General features: G+C 36.4%; 2 protein-coding genes across 3 annotated transcripts; one reads left to right on the top strand and one right to left on the bottom strand.

Moving 5' to 3' along the window:
- Positions 1 to 10,990: 10,990 nt before the first annotated feature.
- Positions 10,991 to 15,226, top strand: LOC140779951 (auxin response factor 18-like). Of its 2 annotated transcripts, none has more exons than XM_073125301.1 (14): positions 10,991 to 11,286; positions 11,409 to 11,527; positions 11,613 to 11,708; positions 11,785 to 11,841; positions 11,973 to 12,125; positions 12,211 to 12,295; positions 12,433 to 12,523; positions 12,614 to 12,778; positions 12,884 to 12,997; positions 13,143 to 13,215; positions 13,294 to 13,459; positions 13,552 to 14,189; positions 14,287 to 14,474; positions 14,590 to 15,226. In XM_073125301.1, exons 1-14 carry the CDS (start codon positions 11,262 to 11,264, stop codon positions 14,753 to 14,755), a joined length of 2,136 nt encoding a protein of 711 aa, XP_072981402.1. In that variant the 5' UTR covers positions 10,991 to 11,261; the 3' UTR covers positions 14,756 to 15,226. The 2 variants fall into 2 exon arrangements, with proteins under 2 accessions (XP_072981402.1, XP_072981401.1); XM_073125300.1 differs by having other exon boundaries at positions 12,614 to 12,793.
- Positions 15,227 to 15,436: 210 nt separating this feature from the next.
- On the bottom strand, positions 15,437 to 16,352 carry LOC140779263 (LOB domain-containing protein 4-like). Its single transcript, XM_073124275.1, has 2 exons — positions 16,136 to 16,352; positions 15,437 to 15,898 (listed from the first exon to the last, which is right to left on the bottom strand). The coding sequence occupies exons 1-2, from the start codon at positions 16,313 to 16,315 to the stop codon at positions 15,656 to 15,658; spliced, it is 423 nt and encodes a 140-aa protein (XP_072980376.1). The 5' UTR covers positions 16,316 to 16,352; the 3' UTR covers positions 15,437 to 15,655.
- Positions 16,353 to 26,105: the final 9,753 nt, after the last annotated feature.

The following is a 26,105-nucleotide window of genomic DNA, read 5'->3' as shown; positions in this document are numbered from 1 at the left end:
CTTACCATAAAATCAGAATAATATTTAGCAAAAGATTTAAGAAAACTAGAATGTATCATAACTCCCCAAATATTTACAAGAATATAAAAAATCAAATTAAGTATCATCAACTATCTTCTTGATACATAAAAACAAATGTGTGATGGTTTTTTTCTCTTTTTTTTGTATAAATGGCTCTTACCTCAGCTGGGATGTGAAGACCTCTATCTCAAGAGCCTCTACCTTGGGGGACATCAATTTCAAGAGGGATCTCATCAATTTATACCTCCAATCTCTTGTATACTAGTCTAGAAGACCCTTGTCATCCTCTCTTGCTACGTCCCCATCCTCATCCCCATTTGCCATGTTCTCTCCCTCATATAGATAGCTCTTACATTAGTTTGGGTATGGTGACCTCAATCTCGGGAGGTATAGCGTCATTATGAACTAGAGGTGCAGCATTCTCGTGAGCTAGAGGTACAACATCCTCTTGAGCTAGAGTCGTAGAGTCATCATAAGCTAGATGTGCAGCAAGACATCGTGATTCATCAATCATATTTAATGTTGTTACACATATATTACACATCTCCATCAAGCCCTCTATTAGTACTCGACATTCATAACATATTTATACCGGTAGTGTGAATATCCATCAAAGTGTGAACTTATGAGCAAAATGCAAGTCAAATATACATAATACTAGATATAGTAATTTAGTTGTAGAAAATTATGCATATCATAGTCTTGGTGATGCCACTAGATGGATGAAATCGCATGGGGTGGGTAGGGGGGTGATCAGATAAATGAGAAATAAGTTGCTAGGTGATCGTTCTATACTACTCCATATAAGTGTCAACAAATTTTATTAATCCAATTTGTGGGGTCTCATTCACTACTCAATTTATCATTTCTCCCACATATCAATGTATGTTGTATGATGCGCCTATTAGTGATAACTACTCTTTCCATGTTTATCGACCTCGTGAAGTGCATCCTCTATATATATGGAATTGGGATATGCCATATGTGACTAAACTATCGCATAACACGATTAGGAAAATACCACTCCACCTCCTCAAATCATATGAGGGGAGCTCTTGTCCTTCAAAATGTATTATTTGATGTGCATATGGCAAGTAAAGTAGCCATGACATCCTTAGTATATGACTCCCATATTATCTGCATTAAAATAAATAGGGATAATTTTCTTTCACCCCCTAACTATCACCGATTTTTATAATGACATCCTAAATTTTTTTTTGATACACAATGAACCCCTAAACTATCAAAAATATCCCATCCCCTGATTCCGTTGACAAAATCGATGAATTGACCAAGTTATCTCTTCACTTATAATAGCAGGATAGTTACGTGATAGAGCTAAAATTAAATATTATAATTTTTTTAAATTTCTTTGTTGCCCTCTGCCCTAATCCCTTTCTCTCCCAAAATTCCTCTGTTCCTCACCTTTCTGTCTCACCTCCGAGCACATCCCACTCCGACCTCTCCTCTCTTTATTTTTCCTATGGCTCCAGTCACTAGACACAAAGTTGTGCACCCTTTCCACAGCCTCCAACCAGCTCAGCCCCATCTGCTTATGCACACCACAGTCCCTCATCGCTTTATGGGCACGAACTACATCGATGTACCTCCCTACGGTCATGTACGTGCTGGAGAGTAGCATGTGCACGCTGGAGCTACGCCCTTGTGGATGCAGCTATGGCTGAAGTGCACGCGTCCTTATGGATGTGGTCTCCACAGCCAGTTTGCAGCTATGGCTGCAGTGGCTGCATCCTTGTGGATGTGGTAGATTGTTAGAAGTGCGCCCTAGACAGACTATATCAACTCCATTGGCATTCTTTCGATGAAGACAATCGCCTCGAGAATGCTCGGGCCACCTGAATGTTGACATTATTATAAAAATACACCTCCTTTTTCCAAGTATATTTATTTAATTTGTAAACAAGGGAACGGTCTTCTGCAACAAGGCTAAGGTATAGGTGTCGATATGCAAAAGGATAAAAGAAGGGAAGGGGTCTTCTGCAACAGTATAATCCAATGTTGTAAATGGAAAGAATAAAAGAAGCTTCTTTTATTGTTGGTTTGATCTTTTTCTTTGCTAGTTCCTTGCTCTATGGAGTCAAAACCAGGAGTTTGTTATTTGCTTGAGAAAAATAAGAACAACCCAAATCTAAGGGTATTTTGATTATTATAAGAGTCTATTTTAAGTTATCATATGCATATAAGGATATTCTGGTCATTTAGTTATCACATGATCAGCATATTGCAACTTATGGACAGAAATAGATAACGAAACCTTAACAAAAGAAGTCAAGTGACATATTTCTAATAATTCGGGAGGTCATTGTGTATAAAAAAAAAGTTTAAGGAGTTATTGTGAAAATCAGTAATAGTTCATGGGGTGAAAAGAGAATTATCCCAATAAAATAATTAGTAAACATAAAAGAAGACTTTTTATTATTAACTATCAACTATATGATCATCTCTTTGTTGATCTAGCTTATTTTTGTAGTATCGCAATACATGTGGCATCGAATTGTGCTCAAAATTTAGACGGGATAATTGCTATTTTGCACAAGTGGATCTAAAGACAAGAGCTCCTAGGTCTTTACAGGTGGGGGTGGTGCTACATAGTGGGCCTTTTACGGATGGCTGGTCACCCTGGGCCTCATGCTGCTCAATTTGATCACCAACTACTTCGATAGAATGCGAGAGCTAGTCTGGTTATCCAATATATAGACGTCCCATGCCCAAACCTAATTTACAAATATATATGTATCTTCTTATAAATATAAAAAAAATATAAATGTAGATTATACCCGTAATAAGACAAGGTGGCCAATATCTCTAATGTATCGAGGCGAGAAGCTTGACATATCTCTCAATAAAATACTACTAGTGCTGCACCGCCTCAGATAATGGTACTAGTGTCCTACAAGTCTCGTAGTAGAGGTAAATATATCAACTAGACCACAACTTCTAACTTGTCAGTAAAAATATAGTCTCTTAAAAATAATAAAATATAGGCCCAAGCATATCTTCATACAGTTTAGTCATCAGCATCTATAGGTAACATCACAAATGTATCACGCAACCATGAACCTTGCATAACAGTCTGAAGTGGCATAACTCCTAAAAGCTCTAGACACAACTTTAATCAGATGTAAAATATGGCACTAGCGAGAGTTGGACCATGAACACGCAAACCCAATAAGTATTGCCACATCCTATAAAGTCATGGTGGCCTCGCCGATTGCGAGATAAAATATGTGTTTCTCTCGCTTCTAATGCTCAACTAGAGTTATAATCAGTGTCTAGTCAGTGATAATCTTCACTGCTTTGTAAGTAAAGTAAAATCCCTTAGACAAGAAGGCGAAGAACCTGTGAATTTGGCACCCACTATCTCAAAGGCTATGTAAAACGATGTCGATAAATGAGGCTACTTGAATCCTGCAATTTATAAAAATAAAAATAAGTAAATCATATGAACCAAATATTATAATAAATTAAGTTACATAATAAAGATAAATTTTACCTTACCTCTCCAAATAACCTTAGATTTATGTTGTTTTTATAACATCAAAATAAATCTATCTATAGGGCCTAGATCCTTAGATGCAATCAGGTGTTTATAACAGTATGAAATTACATTTATAAGTATGCTAAAATTTATAACATAAAAAAGTAACATGACATATAAGATTGTAAATATGCTAAATATTTAACAAAGTGCAAGAATATTCCAATTAAAGAATATTTGTGTTTAACTGTTCATTTGTAACATGACAAGTTCGTCCATTATGTTCTTATTATTTGCGGCGCCCACATGTAATTTTTTGATGCCTTTCTTGTTCATCTATCTCATTATGAATCATTATCATTTTTGGCTTCCCTTTACTAATCTATATAATTAATGTTCTAGTAACAAAGTTAGACTATCATACTCGGGTCAATAACCTTGATTGTTAAGTAGTATAAACTCAAGTCTCCATGTATTCATATATATATTTAAATTGTGTATATCTTATCAAGAAATTACATCCAGATAAGCTAAACAGACTTGCAAGTGGCAAGCAGATAGGTGCAAGAATACTAATATTGTTGTCATTTCTCACAAGTATTAAGTATTGTTGCTCAAATCAACTATTTAATCATGTTCATGTTCACCTCTTTTTGTACTTTGTTAGAGTTAAATACATCTTATCCATATGCCAAAAATTACTTTACCTCTTTATATTTTAAAAACTTTCAAACCAATCTATGTACGTATGACTAAACCGTTACTTTTTTTGTCCATGTTAATCAGCCACGCATAAAGAAACCAAATACTGAATGGCGAGCTAAATTCTCTTTATTTTTAATTTTTTAGAACAAAAATGTCATTCCTCTTTTATAGAAGTATTATTTTTTCTTCGAAGAATAGGTAGTATTCTCCCACTCATGAAGTTTCTAAGTTGTGCCAACTATATGGTAAATACTATTAAACTTAGGTTTTTATGAAGTTTAGTAGTTCAATCACATACAGAAAGAAAATGAAATGGATTAAACAAAAATTAGATTAAAACCCTCATATATTTTACCTAACAAACACGACAGGTATTTTGACCATTTGAGCACGCTCAATTAATTTTGACAGAAAAATCATCAGTCTCACTTTAGTTATAAGTAAAAAGACTAGTTTGAAATTAAGGATCGAGAAATTTTACTTTCGAAGGAAAGAAAAAAAATGAAGAAAAAGAAAAGATGATCCGGCAACCAATCAAGATCTTACAAGTATGCCATGAGCAGGAGATTCTTGCATCTGGGGTTGTAGCTAGAGGAAATGCGGTCCCCATAATCTGTGGTCCTGGCCACTATTTGCCAATCAGCAAACAAGAGAATGTGTGGAAAAAAAAAGAGACTTTCACTTTGGGCTTCGCAAAATCCAATCAACCCATGATTGCTAATCCTTGGCATGTTATATAATAAGTGACTTTCTTGCCAAGGGCTCAAAAGTTTATATAATACCTTGAATGGGAGAAGAACAAGGAGGTGGTGGACAAGGTGGTTGAGAGAGAGAAGAGAGAGCAAAAGGGCAATGGATTCTCTATTGCATAGGTTGCATAGATTCTTACAACCATATTATATTTAGTTAGTGTTGTTCATGTCCCTCCTAGGGAAATATATCACAACCTGCATAATTTCAACTGCAGCCCACTTGGTGTAATTTGTTTTTAGAAAAAAAAATCCCCTAATTCTTTTTTACTTTTTTTTTGTTCATTTAAAAACTTAAAAATTATATATAGGCTAGACAAATAATCAACCCTCTTTTGATACAAAGATAATTATACCTTACTAAGTTTTTAGCTAACAGACATAGTCATTAAATCTAAGCTTTAAGTCATTGTGTCGTTAAGCCATTGCTAGTAGCTGTCGGGCCGCCAAACTGTTCCTCTAAATCATCACACGCCATTAAACTATTAAGCTGAGTCGAATTGAGCCATCAAATTAAGTGAGTAGCACCCAAATAATTCGTCACTATCAATTTGTTTGAAGGTGGACTCTCCCCCAACTTCTTAAAGTTGGGTGACGAGATCCTTACATATTTTTTCCATTTTTATGATAGCCAGTGTTGTAATAATTAAGCTACCTATTTAGTTGTACGAATTTCGTACAAGAAGGTCGATATAGAAATCTCTTTTTGAAGTGTGGTGGGTTGGCAAGGTTAAGGCTTTGGCTTTGGCTTTGGCTTTGGCTTTGTGGGTTGCCACCACTTAGAGGCATCTAAAAGAATTAATCAAATATAGAGATCAATCTTGGTCTCCACATGGTAGCGTGCATCCAAAAATATATAACATCTCTTACATCACCAATCATCTCTAGGTTTTATTAAATATAGGGCAATATGGTGCAAATGAGGCGGAGTATGCACCATAGATATTACTTGAAATTAAGTGCTATCGAGACATCGTTTCAAGCTATTGAACTAAGTCATTGATATCTCTACCAACTTTATGAAAGTTGATTTGCTCTATATATAGATATATCTATATGTTTACACCTCTAGGTTTTATTAATATAGGGCAGGATAGTGCAAATGAGGCAAAGTATGCTCCTTAGATGTTACTTGAAACTAAGTGTTATCGAGACATTATTTTAAGTTGTCGAGTGGTTAATCGGGTCGACTCAAGCTATTGAACTAAATCACTAATATCTCTACCAACTTTATGAAAGTTGATTTGCTCTATATGTTTACATTATATCTATATGTGTCAAATTACCAAACTAGCTAACCCTTTTCTTTTGTCAAAAGAAGAGAAAAAAAAAAGCTCACACTTTCTTTCTTAACCCTTGTACATATTTCTATATATTTCCCATGTTCAAGTGCATTGAATGGGAGAATAATATTCTTCAAGATTCCCTAACAACACAACAAACAATGAGAGAGGATGATGATCACCTGCCAATAAGAGAAGAAACTTATACTTAAAGCCCTTTTGTTTCAAAGCTTAAAGTTGCCAAGAAGACTTAGATGGGTTGATCACTAACTCTATCGTTTCAAGTTGACATACATATTTACATATATACATAGATATATACTCAAAGTACTCTCAATTATGGTACCACAAGTTGGCTTACCTTAGCCTCTAACCTTTACCTACTCCTCCTTATCTTATCCTCCTTAGAGTTAAACAAAGATTAGAATAAATGAAGGAATAAAAACAAAGCAGCTAGCTTGGTCTCACCTGTACCTGAGCTCTTTTGAGAGAGCAAAGTAGTAGTCTCACTAGATAATTATATATATATATTTCCTTTCCAAAGTTCATTTATTTATTGGGAGTTGCATATATTCTTATTCTTGTGACAAGGTTTTACCAAAGGTGATGATGATATGCTGTGCTTTCTAGGCTTAGTCTACTTTTGGATATATTATCTCCATTAGTAGGCTAGCTTGTCTTTCTAAAATATCATAAGGTTTTCATTAGTTGTTGAAAGATCACCACAGCTTTTGAGCTCTTTTCATGCAATGCATTAGTCTGCCATTAGAGCACTAATATCTTTGCAAATCTTTGCAATTATCTGTTACATGTAGTTGCCATTAAAGCATTAATTCTCTTCTCATTGCCAATATAGTGATATATATTTTACATAATGTTGTTAACTATATAAACTGAATAAGAGACATAAGCCACATAACTCTTGGCAAAAATATGGCTAGGGTGGACAATTTTTTCTCAAAAGAAAATATAACTATATGAGAAGATAAAGAGTATATTAGTAATTAAAAATAAAATCTAGATTTTGCACCAGATATTATTTGTTTCATTATATTTATATAGATTTATCTTGTAACACAAAAATGGGTTGCACTTTCATGTCAAAATTTGCAATTAGTGATTATGAACTTCTCCACTATTCATTTCTCATGATTGAGAGAACTATAAGTTTATATATTTGATCAACAAAATTCACATCACAATAGTTGCAACTTTGTTAGTAAATTAAATACCCTAATGAGCTTGCACTGCATCCTAATATCCATTGCATTTGAAGGCTAACTAGGGTTATATAAATGATGGTTTCATGGTTTAATCCTAGCTAATTGCCTCCTAGTATTGTAGCTTGACTATGATTAATGCTATGTGATTAACTAGATTACTAGCTAAAGGAGCTTACATAGTGACCAGATATAAACTTTCAACAGTATTAATATGTGAGAAAGGCATGTATACTAACAAAGAGTTTCATATTATTGCAACAACTAATAACAAAATAAGCCCTACTATATTCGACAAGAAATATGATAAGCTTAATTTTATTAATATGTGAACCTGTAAGAAAGATAAAGAAATAAATATCCGCAAAAATAGAAAAAGAAAAAGAAAAGAAAAGAGAGTGATAAATACTAAGATAGCAAATATATATATAATATATATATAATATTTTATAGTATATATGTAGTGAAAAGAATTTGATATGAAATATCCATCTATGGTGCCACTTATGATGTTATCTGTATTGCATAAATTATTTTAAATTCAGTTAAATTATATTTAGGTAGGAATTGTAAAAGTAATTATGAGTAGATAATATAATAGTTATAAATTAAATTACAGATATCTATTTACATTAATTAACCAAGGAAAAACTAATAAAATCAAACCTAATCATTTTTTCCCTTATCCAAACAATCACAACTAAACACTATTTTTATATAATATATCATAATATTTATCCCTTTTTTTTACCAACTAAAAAATAATAATTTAATAGCATCATCACTTATTAAGTGACAAGTTCATATTTCATTCATACACTAATTTGTCTTCTCCCTCTAAGCTTTTTATTTTTTTATCACATTATTGTTACAAAATACCTAGCTAATATCATGGACTTCTTGGGTTAGAGGTTGCTGAGACTGGCATTATTATTAGAATGAAGATAGATGACATAGACAAACTAGTTGCATAAATCATAACATGGACATGGCACTAATCTATAGTATCAAACAGTAGAATATTACAAAGAAGAAAACATTAGCATCTATATTATATTATCTGGGGGGGGGGGGGGGAAATTTATAGGTGCCAATGACCAACTGCCAAAATGGTATTTATATCATCAAATTATAGTGCAATAGGGGCAATGATGTCTCTATAATATTACTTTGGAACTTGGAAGTGTTACAATAAATGTATACAAGGCTTGGACTATATTCCAAAGTATGCATGTCTTAGTTTTTCTCTCTTTAGTTGAGCTAACAGACAAGCTAGTCTTCAACCAATAAAAGAATCTGAGATAAAAACATTCAAAATTAAAAAAAAAAATTAGTTATCAATTAATTGTCTGGTACTTGCTAAAAATCTCTTCTGACTAGGCTGATGAACTGTTTTCTTTTTTAAAGATAGTGGGAATTTATGGCATCCCAATTTTTTAAGTGGAACTAGTTTGGTGTTGTGGTGTATTATATATATTTTTATATATATTTTTAAGATAACCATTTGGTTTATGGGTCTCATCAAGTATGGGAGCCCTTGATGTTTTGTTTTGTATTGAGCTATGTTATTATTATTATTATTATTATTATTATTATTATTATTATTATTATTATTATTATTATTATTATTATTATTATATTTTTGGTTACCGGTAGGTGATCTCTAATCTTTTGACATTTTGTGTTTCGCGTAATTATGTTTTAAACTATTGAATCTTGACGATACTTTAGACTGACTTAAGACACTTAATTCCTATGATCATTCTAGAGTCACACTTTGTTTTTGCTCTCTGATTTTGATGCTTTGCTTTTTTTCTAGGTCATGTCTAATGTAAGCTGAACGCTTGTGTTAAAAAAATTATCGTTTTATTCTCTCTCTCCTAAGCGTTAACTTTATGTCAAAAAAGAAAAAATAGTGTCTCAAGGTGTTCCGACGTGTTCCGACATATAAATTTATAGTTGATATTATAAATTAGAGAGGAACATGCTGAGTATTCATTGTTGACGTTGCTTTCATATTATAAGCTACATACGTAAATACAATTGCTTGAAATATATCAATTGGGTTGCCCCTAAATATCTCAACCATTAATATACTAGTCAAGACGCAATAATGATAAATCGTTATATTATCTAATATGATAGAGATAAAATATAATTTTAAAAGAATAATAAAATAATGTGAGGTGTGAAAAATTTTTAGATTCACCAAGGTTGAATAATATGGGATGGTATTGGTAACCCAAACATCCATCCTATACATTACAATTTTTAATTAGACCGTTTATTTAGTCTGTGATTAGGCTACACACTCATACTCAGTAAAAAGGAAAGAGAGATTAGATTTAAGAATTTATATATATATCATTAGTTACGATCCAACTTTTGTACCTCGAGATTCGAGCTAATGATGACACGGAGACCAAGAAATCCGGAAGGCGACAAGGAGGCATACACGTGGCGGAGTGGGCCGCGCTTCCGCCGCCGAGCCACGTCCGTCGAGCGTGGTGCTTCCCGCATGCTGACGTGTGCGCCGGTCTCCTGGGGACCACGTCGGGCTCCCACGTGTGAACTGTGGGACCCATGGGGATGGCAAAGACTCGTAAATTACTCCAAGACCGAGGGGATTTAAGAAATTGAGGAAATGAAACGGAGGAGCATTTTCCTGGAGAGACCGAGGGTGTGGGGGGTTGTCGACTGAGGGCTTGTCTGCCGAAGGACAGACACGTAGGATGACGACGTTAGTTGACGGCAACTCCAGGCCGTTACGGTGCCGGTCTCATTTAATTTCCAGCCCCGCCGTTACCAGAGGACTGGGTGGGGGGTGGGGGGTCGGTGTGTGTGATTACCTATAGGTGACGTTAGGGTAACTTCACCGAGGAGAAGGAACGGCCTCTCTGGCTCTCTCACTGTTTCTTTTTTTCTCTCTTTGGTCTTTTTACAAATACCCACCTACATTTTTGTTTTATTGCATAGAAATGCCATAGCGTTCAGAGGTACAAGAAAGGGGAGACGAAATTACCATCTTTGCCTTCGAACATATGCCAATGCGGAGGCAAGCCGGCAATGCGTCGTGGACATTGATGGGGATATGAAGCATATGGTTCTATAATGGGTCTTTGGCAATAAGACTAAATACAAGGGGTAATTTGTTAAAAGCTCTCCCTTTTTTTTCGGCGGGGAGGCCTTTTGGGAGAATGGGTCTTTGGCAATAAGGCAAAATGAAAGGGGTAATTTGTTAAAAGCTCTACCTTTTTACGGCGGGGAGGCCTTTTGGGAGAATGGGTCTGTGGCAATAAGGAAAATGAAAGGGGTAATTTGTAAAAGCACTACCTTTTTTCGGCGGGCATGCCTTTGGTAATAAGGTTAAATGCAAGGGGTAATTTGTAAAAAGCACTACTTTTTCGGCGGGAGGGCATTTTGGGAAGTGAACGGTGTGTCTCCGTGGAGTGGAGTGATAGTAGGAGCGCCGGTTTCCTTTCTAAAAGAGCGTTGTTTTGATTACAAGGGAGAGAGAGAAGGAAACGTTTGGGAATTCGTGGGGTGAGCAAAGGAGTCGAAGCAGCACTGGGGAATTCATGGGGTGAGAGAGAAGGAGAAAAAAAAAGCTGTCAATAACGCCGCCGTTCTCTCTTAGACTACTCTTCCTGGTTTCCCTCCGCCGCTTCTTTAATGACGGTATGGAGGCAACTACTAATAGAGGCCTAAAAGAGTAAGCTTGGTGATCTTCTCGAGATGTCGATAGGCCATTAGCTGTCAATCTGAAAAGGAGTTGGAGTTCTCCATGGAGAGCACGAGGATGGAGGCAGGTGAGTAGGAAAGGTTGCTCCTTTCGTCCTCTTTGGGTCTTTTTCTCACTTGGGTCCTGATAAATTTCGATCCTCTTGTGCTCCTCCTTGTTTCGTTTGGGATTTTTCCATTGGATTTCAAGGTTGCGGAGGAGGCAAGGATCTGTACGAGGAGCTATGGAGGTCTTGCGCAGGGCCGCTTGTGGAAGTACCAAGAGTTGGAGAAAGAGTCTTCTACTTCCCTCAGGGTCATATGGAGCAGGTGAGGAGGATAACAGAGTTCATAACCTCATGTCTTCTTGTTTCTCTTTATTAATGTGTGGTTTCATATGTGTATGTGTATATAGTTAGAGGCTTCGACGAATCAGGAGTTGGACCAGCAAATTCCTCTCTTCAATCTTCCTTCCAAGATTCTCTGCAGTGTTCTTGACATCCAGTTAAGAGTAAGTGAGCATTCAATTACTTGATCAATTTTTAGAAGGTTATTTAAGTGATATAGGTGAATTTGGTTCGTGGCAGGCCGAACCTGATACAGATGAAGTTTATGCTCAGATTACGTTGCAACCTGAGCCAGATGTAAGAAACCAATTGATTCCTTTCTAAATGTTCTCAATTTGTGTAGTCTTGGATTTTGACAATTTGGGTATATGCTGAATTCCTTGGGCTCATCAATGGAAAATTATCCTATTTGGACTTGATCTTGATAGCAAAATGAGCCTACTAGCCCCGACCAGGTCATCCCCGAACCGCCGAGGCCGACGGTTCAGTCCTTCTGTAAAATTCTGACAGCATCCGATACCAGCACCCATGGTGGATTCTCTGTTCTTCGGAGGCATGCCACAGAATGCCTTCCTCCACTTGTAAGTTACCATATTTTGTCTTACTGATTTTTCGTATTCTTGATTTAGGTGATTAGTTTCTTGGATGCTTTCATTCTCTTATCAGGACATGTCACAGCAGACGCCAGCTCAAGAGCTGGTTGCTAAGGATCTCCATGGCTTTGAATGGAGATTCAAACACATTTTCAGAGGTATAGATGATGTTTCTTATTGTTTTGTTTGACAATTAGGAATAAATCTCTCTTTCATGCAATAAGCTACTTTCAGTATGAGGAAATTCTTGTTGTTTTTTGTTTAATGTCCAATTGCCCCATTATCAATGGTGTAGGCCAACCGCGTAGGCATTTACTTACCACTGGATGGAGTACCTTTGTTACCTCCAAAAGATTAGTTGCTGGGGATGCATTTGTTTTTTTAAGGTTTGTTGAGCTGTTTTTCTTATTCTATTGGTGAATTTGGTGTTAAATACTGTAACTTGTAAGCAACTATGAGATTTTGTAATTGTACAGAAGTGAGACTGGAGAGCTGCGTGTGGGAGTAAGGCGTCTCGTGCAGCAGCAAAGAACTATTCCAGCATCAGTGATATCAAGTCAGAGTATGCATGTTGGAGTGCTCGCCACTGCATCGCATGCGGTTGCAACTCAAACTTTCTTTATTGTCTATTACAAGCCAAGGTTCGAAAAGAGAGGGTACTTTTTTCAGTCTACTTCTGTTTCGTTGGATTTTTGTTGTTTTCTGTTGAGGAAATTGTGTTAGTATTATTGATGCATATGAATCAGGGCAAGTCAATTTATCATCAGTGTGAACAAGTACATCGAAGCTGTTAAAAGTGCTCTGACAGTAGGCATGAGATTCAAGATGAGATTTGAAGATGAAGATGTCCCTGACAAAGTGTTAGTTGCTTGTCCATGATCATATGTCTGATTTCTTGCTTTCCTGTATGATTCATTGACAAGTTCTATTGATGAACTTTGCCAATATCTCTGTGATTTTATTTTTTCATATGTTTTTATGGTTTCTCTGTTAAAATGTTTGTAGGTTTTCTGGAACTATAGTTGGGGTTGGCAATATTTCTTCTCAATGGCCAGGTTCTAAGTGGAGATCATTGAAGGTTGAGGAGTTCCTATTTTGTTCTAAACACCTTGTTTCTTCATGCTTGCGCCTTTTCTCAGATGTCTGTTTGCCTCAGGTTCAATGGGATGAAGCTGCAAATATTTCCCGACCGGAGAAGGTCTCTCCATGGGAGGTTGAGCCTTTCTCTGCCACTGCACCTGCTTTAAATGTTCCTCAGCCACTGCCTATCAAAAACAAAAGACCAAGGCACCCCGTGGACATTCCTGATCTACAATTCCTTGGTAGACTAGCTAACACATTTACTTTCTGATAATATTCTGCACAAGTATAGGATAGATTTTCTTTGACAAATACTTTTTCCTCTTCTTTCTAGGTGTAGAACCTGTTCCAGCATTCCAGTATTCAGGAATGACGCGATCACATGATCTAACTGCATTAAGTAGTACCATTACCCAAAACAGTGAGCCTCATGTTATCTGGCCGAGCATGCAGAATGAAAACAGGGGAAATGCTACAATTAAAGATCCAAGCACTCATGATTCACTACTATTGGATGGCTGGCTGAAGGACTTCCATTCTCCAATCAAGAGCTCATCATCTTCACCGACCGAAGTTCCTCTAAAGCTATTTGAGAACATGAATAAAGAGATGAAGTTTTCTTTATGGCCTGTTATCTCTGGTGGTATTACTGAGGACCCTAAGGTGATGTTGCACAATGGTTTAGAAGAAGAGAAGAAATCTGGGAGTCCTGTCAGCGGTTATCGTCTGTTTGGTGTTGATTTGTTGAATCACTCAAACAGCACTGCTTCTACTGAGAATGTATGTGGTGCACCAGTTTGCACATTGCTAAATGGTGCTGAGGATCGTCCTTCTAAGGAGACTGGTTCTACTGAAAACATGGACCAGCAGTCAGAGCTTTCAAAAGTATCAAAAGAACAGAAGCAAAGCCAACAGGAAAGTCCTAAGGAGATCCAAAGCAGATTGAACTCTTTGACTAGAAGCCGCATTAAGGTAAAAAAGAAACTTGAATTATATCCCTTCGGCACTGCAGTGCATCACTCAGTCTTGTGTCATTAATTTATGAAAATGATGCTGGTGTTTATTATAGGTTCAAATGCAAGGCATTGCTGTTGGCAGAGCTGTAGATTTGACAATTCTGGAAGGGTATGCTGAACTGATTACAGAGCTAGAGCAGATGTTTGAGATAAAAGGAGAGCTTCGACAGCGTGACAAGTGGGAAGTGGTTTTCACTGACGATGAGGGTGATATGATGCTAGTGGGAGATGATCCTTGGCCGTAAGATTCTATTAAGCTTTTCTCTTTCTTTTTCTGTCCTGTTACCCTATAGTTTGATCGCATTCTCAGTTTATGTTAAGATTAATGCCTAATATTTAGAATGCCATTGCTGCAGGGAATTTTGCAAGATGGCCAGAAAGATCTACATCTACGCAAGTGAAGAGGTGAAGAAAATGATGCCTAGAAGCAAGTTTCTTGCTGCTCATTCCGCTGAGGAGAACAAAGCAAGCAGCAGGATTGCTGCTACTCTTGTTCAACATGACCCTAAAACTGAATTGTAAATGCTTAGCTGCAGCACTGGGAGGTGGTTATTTTGATCCTTCCAACTGCAAATTCTTGCTTTATCATCCTTAACATATGATGGTTTGGTTGATGCATTAAAGAAGCCAACTACAAGCAGCATCACTGCAATCTTGTTCTTTTAGAAGAATCGTAGGATCGACGGCACTTAGTTTTACAGAAGTAAAGCTAAAGGTGGGTGGGTTAGTTCATTTCCAGTTGCTTTTAGGATTCAGAAGAATAGAGCAAGTGGAGGGAACTACATCGAACACTGTGTTTTAGGTTATCCGATGCTTGATTTTATCATTATCTTAAGTTTCTGCTGTCATCTATTAGGTTAAGTTTTCCTTTTATATGCTTGATCTATCCATGTAAATATATGATTGCAAAGTACTGTTTGGAGTATGGTTTGCTGGTTAATAGAATTTTGTTGAGGATATTGTCTATCAGTTTAATTATATGTTTGCCAATTGTGTCAATCTTTGGAATATTATTGATATCTTTTGTTAATTATAGATTATAAAAATTATCGTTCTCTAACAGCTAGTTAACTTAGTATCAGAGCAGACGTTCTAAGTTCGAGAATCCTAATCCTTAACCCAATAAATTAAGCTCACTTCTATGGCTTATTAAAATATCAATTTCTTCTCAGAAGTGAGGGAGGGTGATAAATATAAAATATAGAAATTATGATTCTCTATTTAAGTTTTTTAAAGTAGGTGGTGAGTCAATATTTTTGACTTAAACAAAGAAAATCATTACACTTTCTTAAGGACTTGTTCAGGGAGGAAGGAAACCTATCCTTTTCCATTATCATTAGTCTCCCTCATCCATTTATCAACTCCATGGAGACCTCAAAGAGCTTGTCATGAACAGTGCTTGCATCTCATAAGATCATACTTTCAAAGTTGATAGACTGGATTCTGATAAGGAACATCCATCAGAACAGTCAGTAGATGATTACTGTGTTCTTGTATCTCCTGTAGTTGCTCTCTGGTTCTTTTAAGCTGCAACTGGAGGTCCTGAATGCACTTCTGCAGGTAAGAGATGGCATTGGTGCATCCATGGACAGGGTCTCTTAGCCTCTCATTGGCTTCATACACCATGCTCTTTACTGCATCTTCTCTCTTTTCTTGATCTACCATCTGTTTTCATCCAAATTTTTGGCATGTTAGGAAGGAATCTTATACTATTTATTTTGTAAGAGAAAAAAATCTAATAATTGCAATCTAGTCAAAATAAATAAATAAATAAGGAGAATTTATTGATACTTAAAAGAAATAAGATCAGGAGAGAGATTTTTGCCCAAACAATAGGGGTAATTTGTATTTAGCCATTCTCTGAAAGAGAATATCAGTGACTAAGAAAGGAACACTGCTCACCTGAAGCATCTTGATCACATTGCTTGCACCAAACACCTTATGAACACTAGCAAACTTCTCCGGCTCGCCGGCCGGGAAGTAGAGGGCCAGCGTACAGTCACGGCTGCACTTCCGGTGAAGCGTCCGGCACGCCGCGCAGGGCAACTCAGGCTTTGGACTTGCCCAGACTGCTGAATCCATGCAGATAGAAAGAAGGTTAGTTTTAATTGTCACCCTCTCATGGGACAACCATCAAAGCAGCCTCATTTAGGGCTTATATAGGAAGTCCAAGTAGTCATGAGATATTGATCATATGGGCAGAGAGAAACTTCTAGTGTGATGATGACAATTATTCAAAGTTGGAGACTCTGAACGAGAGCTAAGCTACAAGACACCCTAATAATTAGGCACTGAGGATGGAATGAGGGTAGACTTTAGTGTACTTGACTAGGTTTGGTTCTGTGTTTTGGATGGACCTTAGCTAAGGTGGAAGGGGGAGAATGTCAGCTTGTTCTAGGACTAGAGCCTATATGAACCCTTAATTACCTATCTCCTGACCTTGTTAGGCTTCAAGCCTGCCTAAATCATCAAGTTGTGCTCTCTAACTAATGAAGATGGATGGATTCATTAGCAACTAATTGTAGTTAAGTAACAATTATCATGTCATTAGAAGTTAAAAAAGGGGGGGCATAGTGTCTATGTTCATGATATTGCATGCATGCACATAGTACAGTACTTGGGTACTTACTACTCTTTCTAAATAGATATAAATCAATGGCTATCTATGGTAGAATGACACACTTAGACTCCATGCGTGCATATTGGCTTTTTATTTATTTTTAACTCTTATTTTGGCTAAGTTATATATATATTTTTTTAAAGAAAGTTCTTAGAGAGGTAGATATTTCATTAAGCATTGAATCATTATTACAACGTGATACACAAATAAATAGGAGACATAGGATAAAATTTTAAAATAAGTCCCACTCTTGACTAAAGACAGACTGATCAACAAAAGAACCCACGGTATTAACATGTAACCAAACAACTACTCATGCAAGAAGAGTAATAGAGGGGATATGATATCGACCCTGGAATAAGCCTCCCTCTTTGTCATCGGAGGCAACCCAACAAGCAAGAGCAGTTGTAAGAGACCTGGACTCAGAGCGCTTTGGCATCCTATGACTCTTTCCGTCCAAATTAGACCCAACACATATAGAGACCAACCAACCCAACAAACCAACCAAACAAAATCACCAAATCAAGCCAAGCCACAAGAGAACCCTGAGAAACACATACTAAGCAGTGGCAAATCCACTGTTGGGTAGCCATAGATCTAGTAAAAGGGTAGGGTGGCTGGGGGAGACAGCAACAGTGGAGGGAGGCGGAAATGGATTACTGTCTGGATCTCTGGCTCACTAGAGGGGCCGGTTGAGATGGAGGCTATGCCACTAAGAAGAATGAGAGAGGTTCCAACAGAGGAGGAGGCGACGAAGGGCGGAGTAAGGTTCCAGCGTAGACAAAGACGAAAGAGGGGGCAAAGTGAGGATTCGATGGAGTTGGAAACAAGGGAGCATTGAGGAGTGGCAGTGAGGAGCGTCGGTGAACACGGTGGAGAGTAGCAGCAGCGAGCTAAGGAAGAAGAGGAAAAAATAGGGAGAAAAGAAAAGGAAAGGGAGAATAAGAAGAGGAAAGAGAGAAAGAAGAGAAGGGGGGAAAAGAGGATCCCCTTCCCTAGCCAGTCAGCTACACTACGGGAGAAGAGAGAATAAACCTCGCCGGTGGCTACAGCGAGGGAGGAAGGGAGGAATATCTATTAGAGGGAGGCAAGACCTACGCCAAACCCTAGCAGAGCTAAACATCTATGAACTGTGAGTTAATATTACTTGTATCACCGATAAATAAATTAAAAATACGACACCTTAAGATTCCCTAAACTATGGCGTCCATTGATAGATGAAGCTTGCAATCAGAAGTGGACTGAGAGATCCTTGACGAAACAAAACAATGAAAGTTGAAGAAATTAGAAGATGGAATCATTCTAAACAACTTAAAATTAATCTTGTGATCCACGCGATTGACATGTAAACACTGAGGAAAACAAAAATTAAAAAGAAAGAAAACAAAAAACAAAAAAAACAAAACTGGATGCAAGAAAAAATCGTGCTGAGGTGACAATAACCTACCCAGTTTTATTCCATTTTCCTCCTTTGCTTGGAGGCAAGCTTGCATGTAAACGGAAGGGAAGAAAAATATGCGTCCAATGCCACAAATCTTCAACGCTTGAAAGTTTGAGGAATTCTGGGGTCCACCTTTCAAGTTGGTTTGAAATTATTATTACTGTCCCCAACTCTTCCAAGTTTGTTCTTAGGCTGGAAGCTTCATCCACTTTATCATTCATACACCACATTCTTTTTTAATTGTATATCAGTGTGGCTCAAGTCTTTCAAACCTCTTTCCAAGAACGTATCAGAATGTTTGAAAGTTTGGAAATCAAAGAATCTGAGTTGTAAAATTGAGACTTTTGATCAAAGAGGCTTATGTAATTTAAGTGGATATATTTTATATATTTTATACTTTTATATGGGCGGTCTATACTAGCGTCTATTATTACAAATCAAAAAATATAGAGTAAATTTATACTTCTCTATTAATTATTAGTAATTTGTACATACGGAGTAAAGCCGAACCACGTAAACTCTATTGTTTGTGATTATATTTGTATTTGTTTGGTTTGGTCTTGTATTGTATTTGTTGATCATGATATTTGTATCATATTATTTGGGTATACTCGCATATTAATATTTTTTTGACAAGCCTCCTTATATGCAGCTTTTATACACCACTCCAAATGCAGGCAAATTATAGATATGTAATATATGCAACCGATTATATCACACTACAATAGATGATAGAAAAATAGAGAGTTAAAAAATATATTGCCAAAGTTGGAAGTTAGATATTATTTTGCCCGATAACCGATTAACATAAAAGCTTTGCCTATTAGTAACAATATATATTATATTTTTAACACGTCACTTCGCATATGGCTTTTAATTAATACCGCAACACATGGATAGATAATAGATCATAAGATATGCGGCCTAGTATATCATAATATTAATGGTTAGAAAATAAAAATAGACTATTAAGGTTTACACATGACCTCTAGGAAATGCAGGTGGAATACCATACTAAATAATTAGTTGAACCAAAAGCATAAGATATTACATAACAACTAACAATGTATATTATGCCAAAAATTCATTAAATATTTGAAAATTTTAAATTATTGAGTAACTGATCAAAAATTGGGTTGAACATTATGATTAGGGCTCTCAAAAAAGCCCATGGGCTCATTTAGAGCTTGGCTCGAGCTCGGCTCAAGCTCTAAATTAGCCGAGCCGAGCCAACATTGGCTCGCTCAAGTTCAACTCGATTATGCTCGTTTATTTTATATATATATAACATATTTTGAACCGTTGGATCTTAATTCAAGGGATGATACTATGTGTATATAAATAGAAACCCTATCCTCTCCAATATTCACCCACGAACTCTCTCTTGTCTCACTGTCTCCTGTCTAATATCCATCCCCAAACCCTCTCTAATACCCAAGCAACCGCTGCCCTCCCACTCCTCTGTCGATCCCTTGCTAACGTCCATCATCATTAGAGACACCATGTGGCAGATTGATACATACGAGTCCAAAAGAACCCAACTAATCGCAGAAGCTGGTCCTTTGGTGCATGAATGTTCATATTTACATAGTTTTGTTTGTTTGTATCCTTAAGTGTGGAGAGGAACAGACTAAGATGCAACAAGTATTGTTAAAAGGGAAGGGAAAAAGTGGCATTGTAAATCCCGACAACTGTGGTGGATAATTGGAAGCTAGTCATTATGGATAATCGAAAACTAGGGTGGATAATTGTGGATTATTCGTCGTCTCTGTGTAATCAGAAGCTAGTTGAGTTAGAAGCTTCTCAATTTTGCTCCACCGATAGTGGGAAAGAGTTTGCCTCTACATTTTGTGGATTGCTTACGAGCTGTTGACTCAAGCTCGAGCAAGAAAAATCTACCTCTTGAGCCGAGCCAAGCTGAGCCAAGCTGAGCCGGCTCGCTCAAGCTCGATTCGTTTACACCCCCTAATTGTGACTTTGTTTATTCTATATAAGATTATTTTAATAATAACTTTATGCACACCTCTAAATAAAAGTTAGATATATCTATAACTTTCTTTCATAATTTATTATTTGGTTATAAAATATAATGGTTACTAAACTGTGAATAAGTATGTTAACTGTAATAAAAATCTTACTTAGAAAATAGGGTTAGTTATGTCAACATCTTTTAAACTATACCCAATTTTTATAGAAGCCCCTTAAACTTTTTAGGTTATAATGTCCCTCTAAACTTTGGATGTAAGTGAAATGACAAATGATACCCCTAATAAATATATCACATTATTAATTTTTAAATAAAGTAAATTACATAATTGTCCTCAACTAACTTAACCTACTTCCTCCCTCCTCCCCTATCGTCATTCCCTCGAGATTCACGCCTTTCTCCCCTCATCTTTCCTCCCCCCTCCCACCGTCATTGCTCCTCCTCTCCTTCTCCTTTAATCTCCATTTCCATCCAAGAGAGCTGACGTGACCAAGGTAGTGGTCACAACCGCGACTAGCAGTTTCATTCTCTCGGCACTCATATTCCTCTCCCTCCAATGATGCTCTGCGCAGTAGAAGGAGGTGAAGTTGCCGGAGAACCCTTACTACTCTAATAACAAGAACATGCGACTCAAGAGGTTACGAAAATGGAGCTAGTTTCTACAATCTCGGCTTTCTCAAGCGGTCCAATAGTTAGGTCAGCTGCACCATTTGTCTCTACTGCTTTCACTGCCACCGGGGAGATTGAGTCCAACTCCACCACCATTTAGGACTCCATTGTCACCATTGTTGCCTCTATCACTTGCTTGATCAAGTCTAGCGTCGTCACTGCCACCGTCACTAGCACTAGGAGCAACTAGTCTTAGCTATTAACGTCATGACTCGTTCGCCTCCATCTCCACCACTTCCTCCGCACCTGGTCGACCAATTCCCGCAACATCACAGCTGCCAACCCTGCCTCCCCTCCTTAGGGCATGCCATCTCCTCCTCTACTTGGTTTGCCAAGTCTAGTAGCATCACAGCCACCTCACAACCCACCACCTCTTCCGGCTCTAAAAGGGTTGTGCCCATAGTCATCGGCGTCATTACCTCTATTGCGAGGGATCGAAGCGCCATCATTGTCAAGGCCACTATACCTGGAGATTGTGGAGGAGGGAGGGCAAAAGTTGATGATGGTGAATGAGGGAGAAAAAATGGTTAAATATGATATAAGAGTTAGCAAATTAAATTACACTTATGTAATTATTTTATCTTAATTTAATTAAATGGTCAAATAAAAGTTAAGAGAGCATTTAGGTCATTTCAAATTATGACTACCATGTAAACTAACTCATCTAATTCTTTTGACGGCACACTAATGAAAGGATGACATTGAAATTCTCAAAAGTTTAGAACGAACATTGTAACTTAAAAAAGTCTGAGAGGTCTCCGTGAAACATTAGGTATAGTTCAAGGAGTGTTAACTTAATAAACCTTAGAAAATATATGTAATTTTATCAACCCTTCTATCTGTAATAGAATTTTATGTATAACTTACTGCGTGGCTTACCTTATAAAAAATTTGACAAGAATATATGTGAGTGTTTGATTGCAAAATATATTTAAAAGAAGTTAATTCATGAATAAGTATATCTTATACACAAATCAAACACTACCTATATCTAGTTGGGTCAGAAGTCAAGCCAAATTGTTTTAATCTCGCATTATGTGAAGTGTTACCGTGACATGTGGTAATTAAAAGATAATTAATCCATGATTAATTATCTTTCAAGATTGCAAAATCTTTCAAGATTTTGCAAAATCTTTCAAGATTAAAAGATAATTAATCTATGATTAAGACTAATAATCTAAGGTTTATGTCATTGTTCTTGGAGTATTATACTTAAAAGTCTTCTTCAAGTCTCGTCATACCACTTTGTATCTCTTTGTTTACAGACTTAATGAAAATATTAAGTCAAATATGAATATATTGTCTAATATGTCGTCTTACTTTATCGTTATACAATATCCGGAATAATATTTTAAGTCTCTGTTTGGCTCTCCAATATATATATGAAGGGTTCACTATCCATGGAATAAGCCCCTCATTGTTCATGAATAGCAACCCAACGGGTATAAGGGGATTTATTATTATTAAAAGAAGTTCTGATATTTAACACAAATTAATTGCCTATTATAAATTTAATATATTATTATGGGACTTAAAACATTATTCAAAGCCCAAGGCCCTAACTTATCAAAGCCCATGACTTTTAATGGGCCAGGCCCACTAACCCTCTCTCGCTGCCTGAATCCGACGGCTACTGTGCTCCTCCCCTTCCTCAAGATTCGCGCAAAATTGCCGAGTGAACATTGAGACATTTGCAATTAACGTCCTGAGTTTTATAATTATTACGTTTAAAACACTGGCTTTTGCTCTCAATGGCATTCCCTTGTTTCCATGTTACAAATTTAAATCTCTTGGATTTATCAAATCTTATCTAAATGAAACCACAATTACTAACTATGTAAAATTGCAAACCACAATATCCATTCACTTTTATTGCTACTATTAAGAAGATAAAAATTGGGTCAGCTTAAGATATTGGATAACCTAATTATTAGATCTTGTAAAAGCTTGTAGGTTAGGATAAGAGCACAAAAGCTAGTGAGTTTACTACTACAAGTGCAAAATCTCTAGATTCAACATGGGCTAGGGTCTGTTCGCGCACAGTATAAAATTTATACCGAAGCATCGATTGTACGTATTTAATTAATCTGATTGACTCCCGAAAGAATATATATTGGGTTGTAAGATATAAGCGAGTGCAATCATCGATTGTGTATAATAGATATATTTGTACGTATTTCACGGTATGTTTGATTAACACACATGTGTTGCTCCACACTAAATCACAATCCGGCCTTTATGTTTCTAGTAGACAATAGAATTTTACTTAAGTATTAGGTTTAATTATATTTTACTTCTCTGTATTTTGATTAAGTATCATTCTATCCCCCTCAAGAATAGAAGTGTATAAATAACCTCGAGACTTATAAACTCATTTGTTAGTTTATCGTATGCTAAATAGACGGAAAAAGTTGTATGACTAGAGTGTCTTTGCTGAGTTATATTCATATAAACTAAATTACCTTTATGTTGGTGAATAAATATTTGTTTGCATCTTCTTTCTCATCCATACTACCTAACTCCTAATTCACTTTATAAATCAGAAGGTGAAATATTATTCCATTAATAAGTGCGTATATATGTCATTAATAACTCATAGTATATAATCATATCAAATGTAATAATATATAATAATCATTCAATAGTTTTGTATGATTATAAAAAAAAAAATTGAATCAATGCATCATCATAGATATAGGACCACTATCCAATGCTTTCTCATTTAGAATGGGTTCATACACTTATGCATACTCATTGCTCACATCCAATTCAAAAATTGAAATACGAATAATATGTAACGCCCCCGTCCGGCACGGGCACGTGCACGCACACGCGCCCACACGGCACGCGCGGCGCACGCGACAGGTCGGGCGGGGCCCGTCACGCACGGATACACTCCTGTGCATATACGTTCATGACATCATCAAATAACACCTGCTAACATATCCATGATCACATAATCCATCACCAAATAAATCATACTCTTAACCAAATAAACCTGTTAACATATGAATATCAAAGTCCATAATAATATACACTAGACCGCTACATAATCTGGCAGGACCCACACAGGCCACAACAAACCATCAAGATACAACTAAAATAACTAATACAAGGGTACACTATGATTCGACCTGTATTATACAAATCATTGTCTAATACAAAAGAATACAAATATCAAATATTGGTACAACTTGATTTCTATATAAACTATCATCTATACCATCTCGTATCTATAGCTCACCTCATCATCGCTCTAAAATATCTTCTCAAGTCGCTATCACGTACCACATATCTGAGGGGATTAGAAAAGAAATAAAGAGAGTCATGAGCAAAAGGCTCAGTGAATAGACCTTACCCCGAATCAGTGATGCCAAACAGAGAGTAAATCATGTACTGGATAATATGAATCAGAAAGAGTATCATGTCATGAATGAGTATATAATCCTCGACCATGAGTAAACAAATCTCCATGTCATCTATCATCATAACTCTCTCTCAAATATGACACATGATGCATGCCGATCATGACTATGCTATGATATCAAATGCAACTATATATGATGCATATTGACCACTCGATAATCAGGTAACCGAATGATAATGAAATCATATGCATTTCTCAACATCACGATCATCACCGACATCTCGGTATAATATCATCATACTAGACCACTGTGCACAGTCAACACCTGGTACCCGGTCTCAACATCATGCCCGAAGGCTCAGAGCATACTCTGCCATCCGCAAGGAGTATCTCAAATATAACCATACCCTGTCATCCGCTAGGGTATCAACATCCATCCAGACCGGGCACCCTACTAGCTGATAGAAATCTCGTGAGGATAACTCGCCACATATGCCCTGGCGAACGGCATGTGTCCGAATGTCTGCTGCGCACACAGACTAACGACCTCGGACGTAAGGCCAACAGGATCGCGACCATGTCGAGCGATCAATCATCCACCAAGCGCGTCCTAACCCTCGCGCCCACTCGGGTATCCTCACGCTTTCTATCAACTATCCTATCAATCACATTTCATGCTTTCCTTCTAAATGACAGATCATATGCATATATCCAGTACAATAATGAGTCAATGCATAATAGGAATTTAGGTGGAACAGGAATCAAGAGAAAAATGCTGCAATGTAGTCTCCAACCATGTATCTAACACATGCATACTCTCGCTAGTCTATCACATGCACACTCATACTAGAAATCATCTCGACATAAAATCATAACAGTATAATCATCTCCAACCATCCTTATTTATCATTATCATACTTATATCAAAGATCAGCCTAATTACATGCATGATAAAAATATGCTCGACGGTAATCATCTCTAGATAAAGTCATATAATCATGCTGGAGGCCAAAACATGCATGTACATAATATATAATATAACCTAATTTGAGAAAGGGATCTAGGGGATAAGACTACTCACCCCACGGCAAATACCAAACCACCACTCGTTCACGCTGTTACGATAACGATCAAACCTCGATAGCTAAGTCCACAGGGTCTTGAACAGGGGGGTCGGGATCTGAAATTATTTGTAACAAATATGTCAGTCTTTTTATTAATTAAAATTAACCCGACAAAAGATAGTATCTTGTTGTAAGTATGTACTCTTCATTTCTATATTTGGTTCATTACTTATTAACCATAATTATATTATTTAATAGTGTATTTAAAATATATTTTATCTGTCTATTATTCTCTTTGATAATTAAGAAAATAAGAATTAAGTTACTGCAAATAATTACGTAAGAATATACGTATATAACCCTAATAATTACTATTACCTACTTAGGATTAAAATAATAATTTATATTGCAGGTATTTTACTAAACATGATATAATTAGAATGATATACTAACTATGATATGATTGTATTTAATTTGTACAACTTAAATTCATTAAATTACTAAGCTAAACTAATTGTGCACACATATATATATATATATATATATATATATAAATATTAAGCAAGTTGTGAGTAGCCTAATCCCGAGAGAGCAGGATGGAGATGGTACTATTACTATTATCATTTATTTCTCTTTTATTATTATTATTATTATTATTATTATTATTATTATTATTATTATTAAAATAATATTTACTCGTACTTAGGGGTGAAAACGGGTCGGA

The sequence above is a fragment of the Typha angustifolia genome, chromosome 15, assembly GCF_048772165.1.
Source record: "Typha angustifolia cultivar Huaian chromosome 15, ASM4877216v1, whole genome shotgun sequence".
Taxonomy (NCBI): Eukaryota; Viridiplantae; Streptophyta; class Magnoliopsida; order Poales; family Typhaceae; genus Typha; species Typha angustifolia.
The sequence above is the reverse complement of the archived record's forward strand: the minus strand, read 5'-3'. Positions and strand labels throughout refer to the sequence as shown.

Excerpts from the sequence above, each read along its gene's own strand:
- LOC140779951 (XM_073125300.1), top strand. The coding sequence starts at position 11,262 with ATGGAGAGCACGAGGATGGAGGCAG. Across the intron at positions 11,842-11,972 it reads CGTTGCAACCTGAGCCAGAT|CAAAATGAGCCTACTAGCCC; the intron begins GTAAGAAACCAA and ends TGATCTTGATAG. Across the intron at positions 12,998-13,142 it reads GAAGATGTCCCTGACAAAGT|GTTTTCTGGAACTATAGTTG; the intron begins GTTAGTTGCTTG and ends AAATGTTTGTAG.
- LOC140779263 (XM_073124275.1), bottom strand. The coding sequence starts at position 16,315 with ATGGATTCAGCAGTCTGGGCAAGTCCAAAGCCTGAGTTGCCCTGCGCG. Across the intron at positions 15,899-16,135 it reads ATGTGATCAAGATGCTTCAG|ATGGTAGATCAAGAAAAGAG; the intron begins GTGAGCAGTGTT and ends GGATGAAAACAG.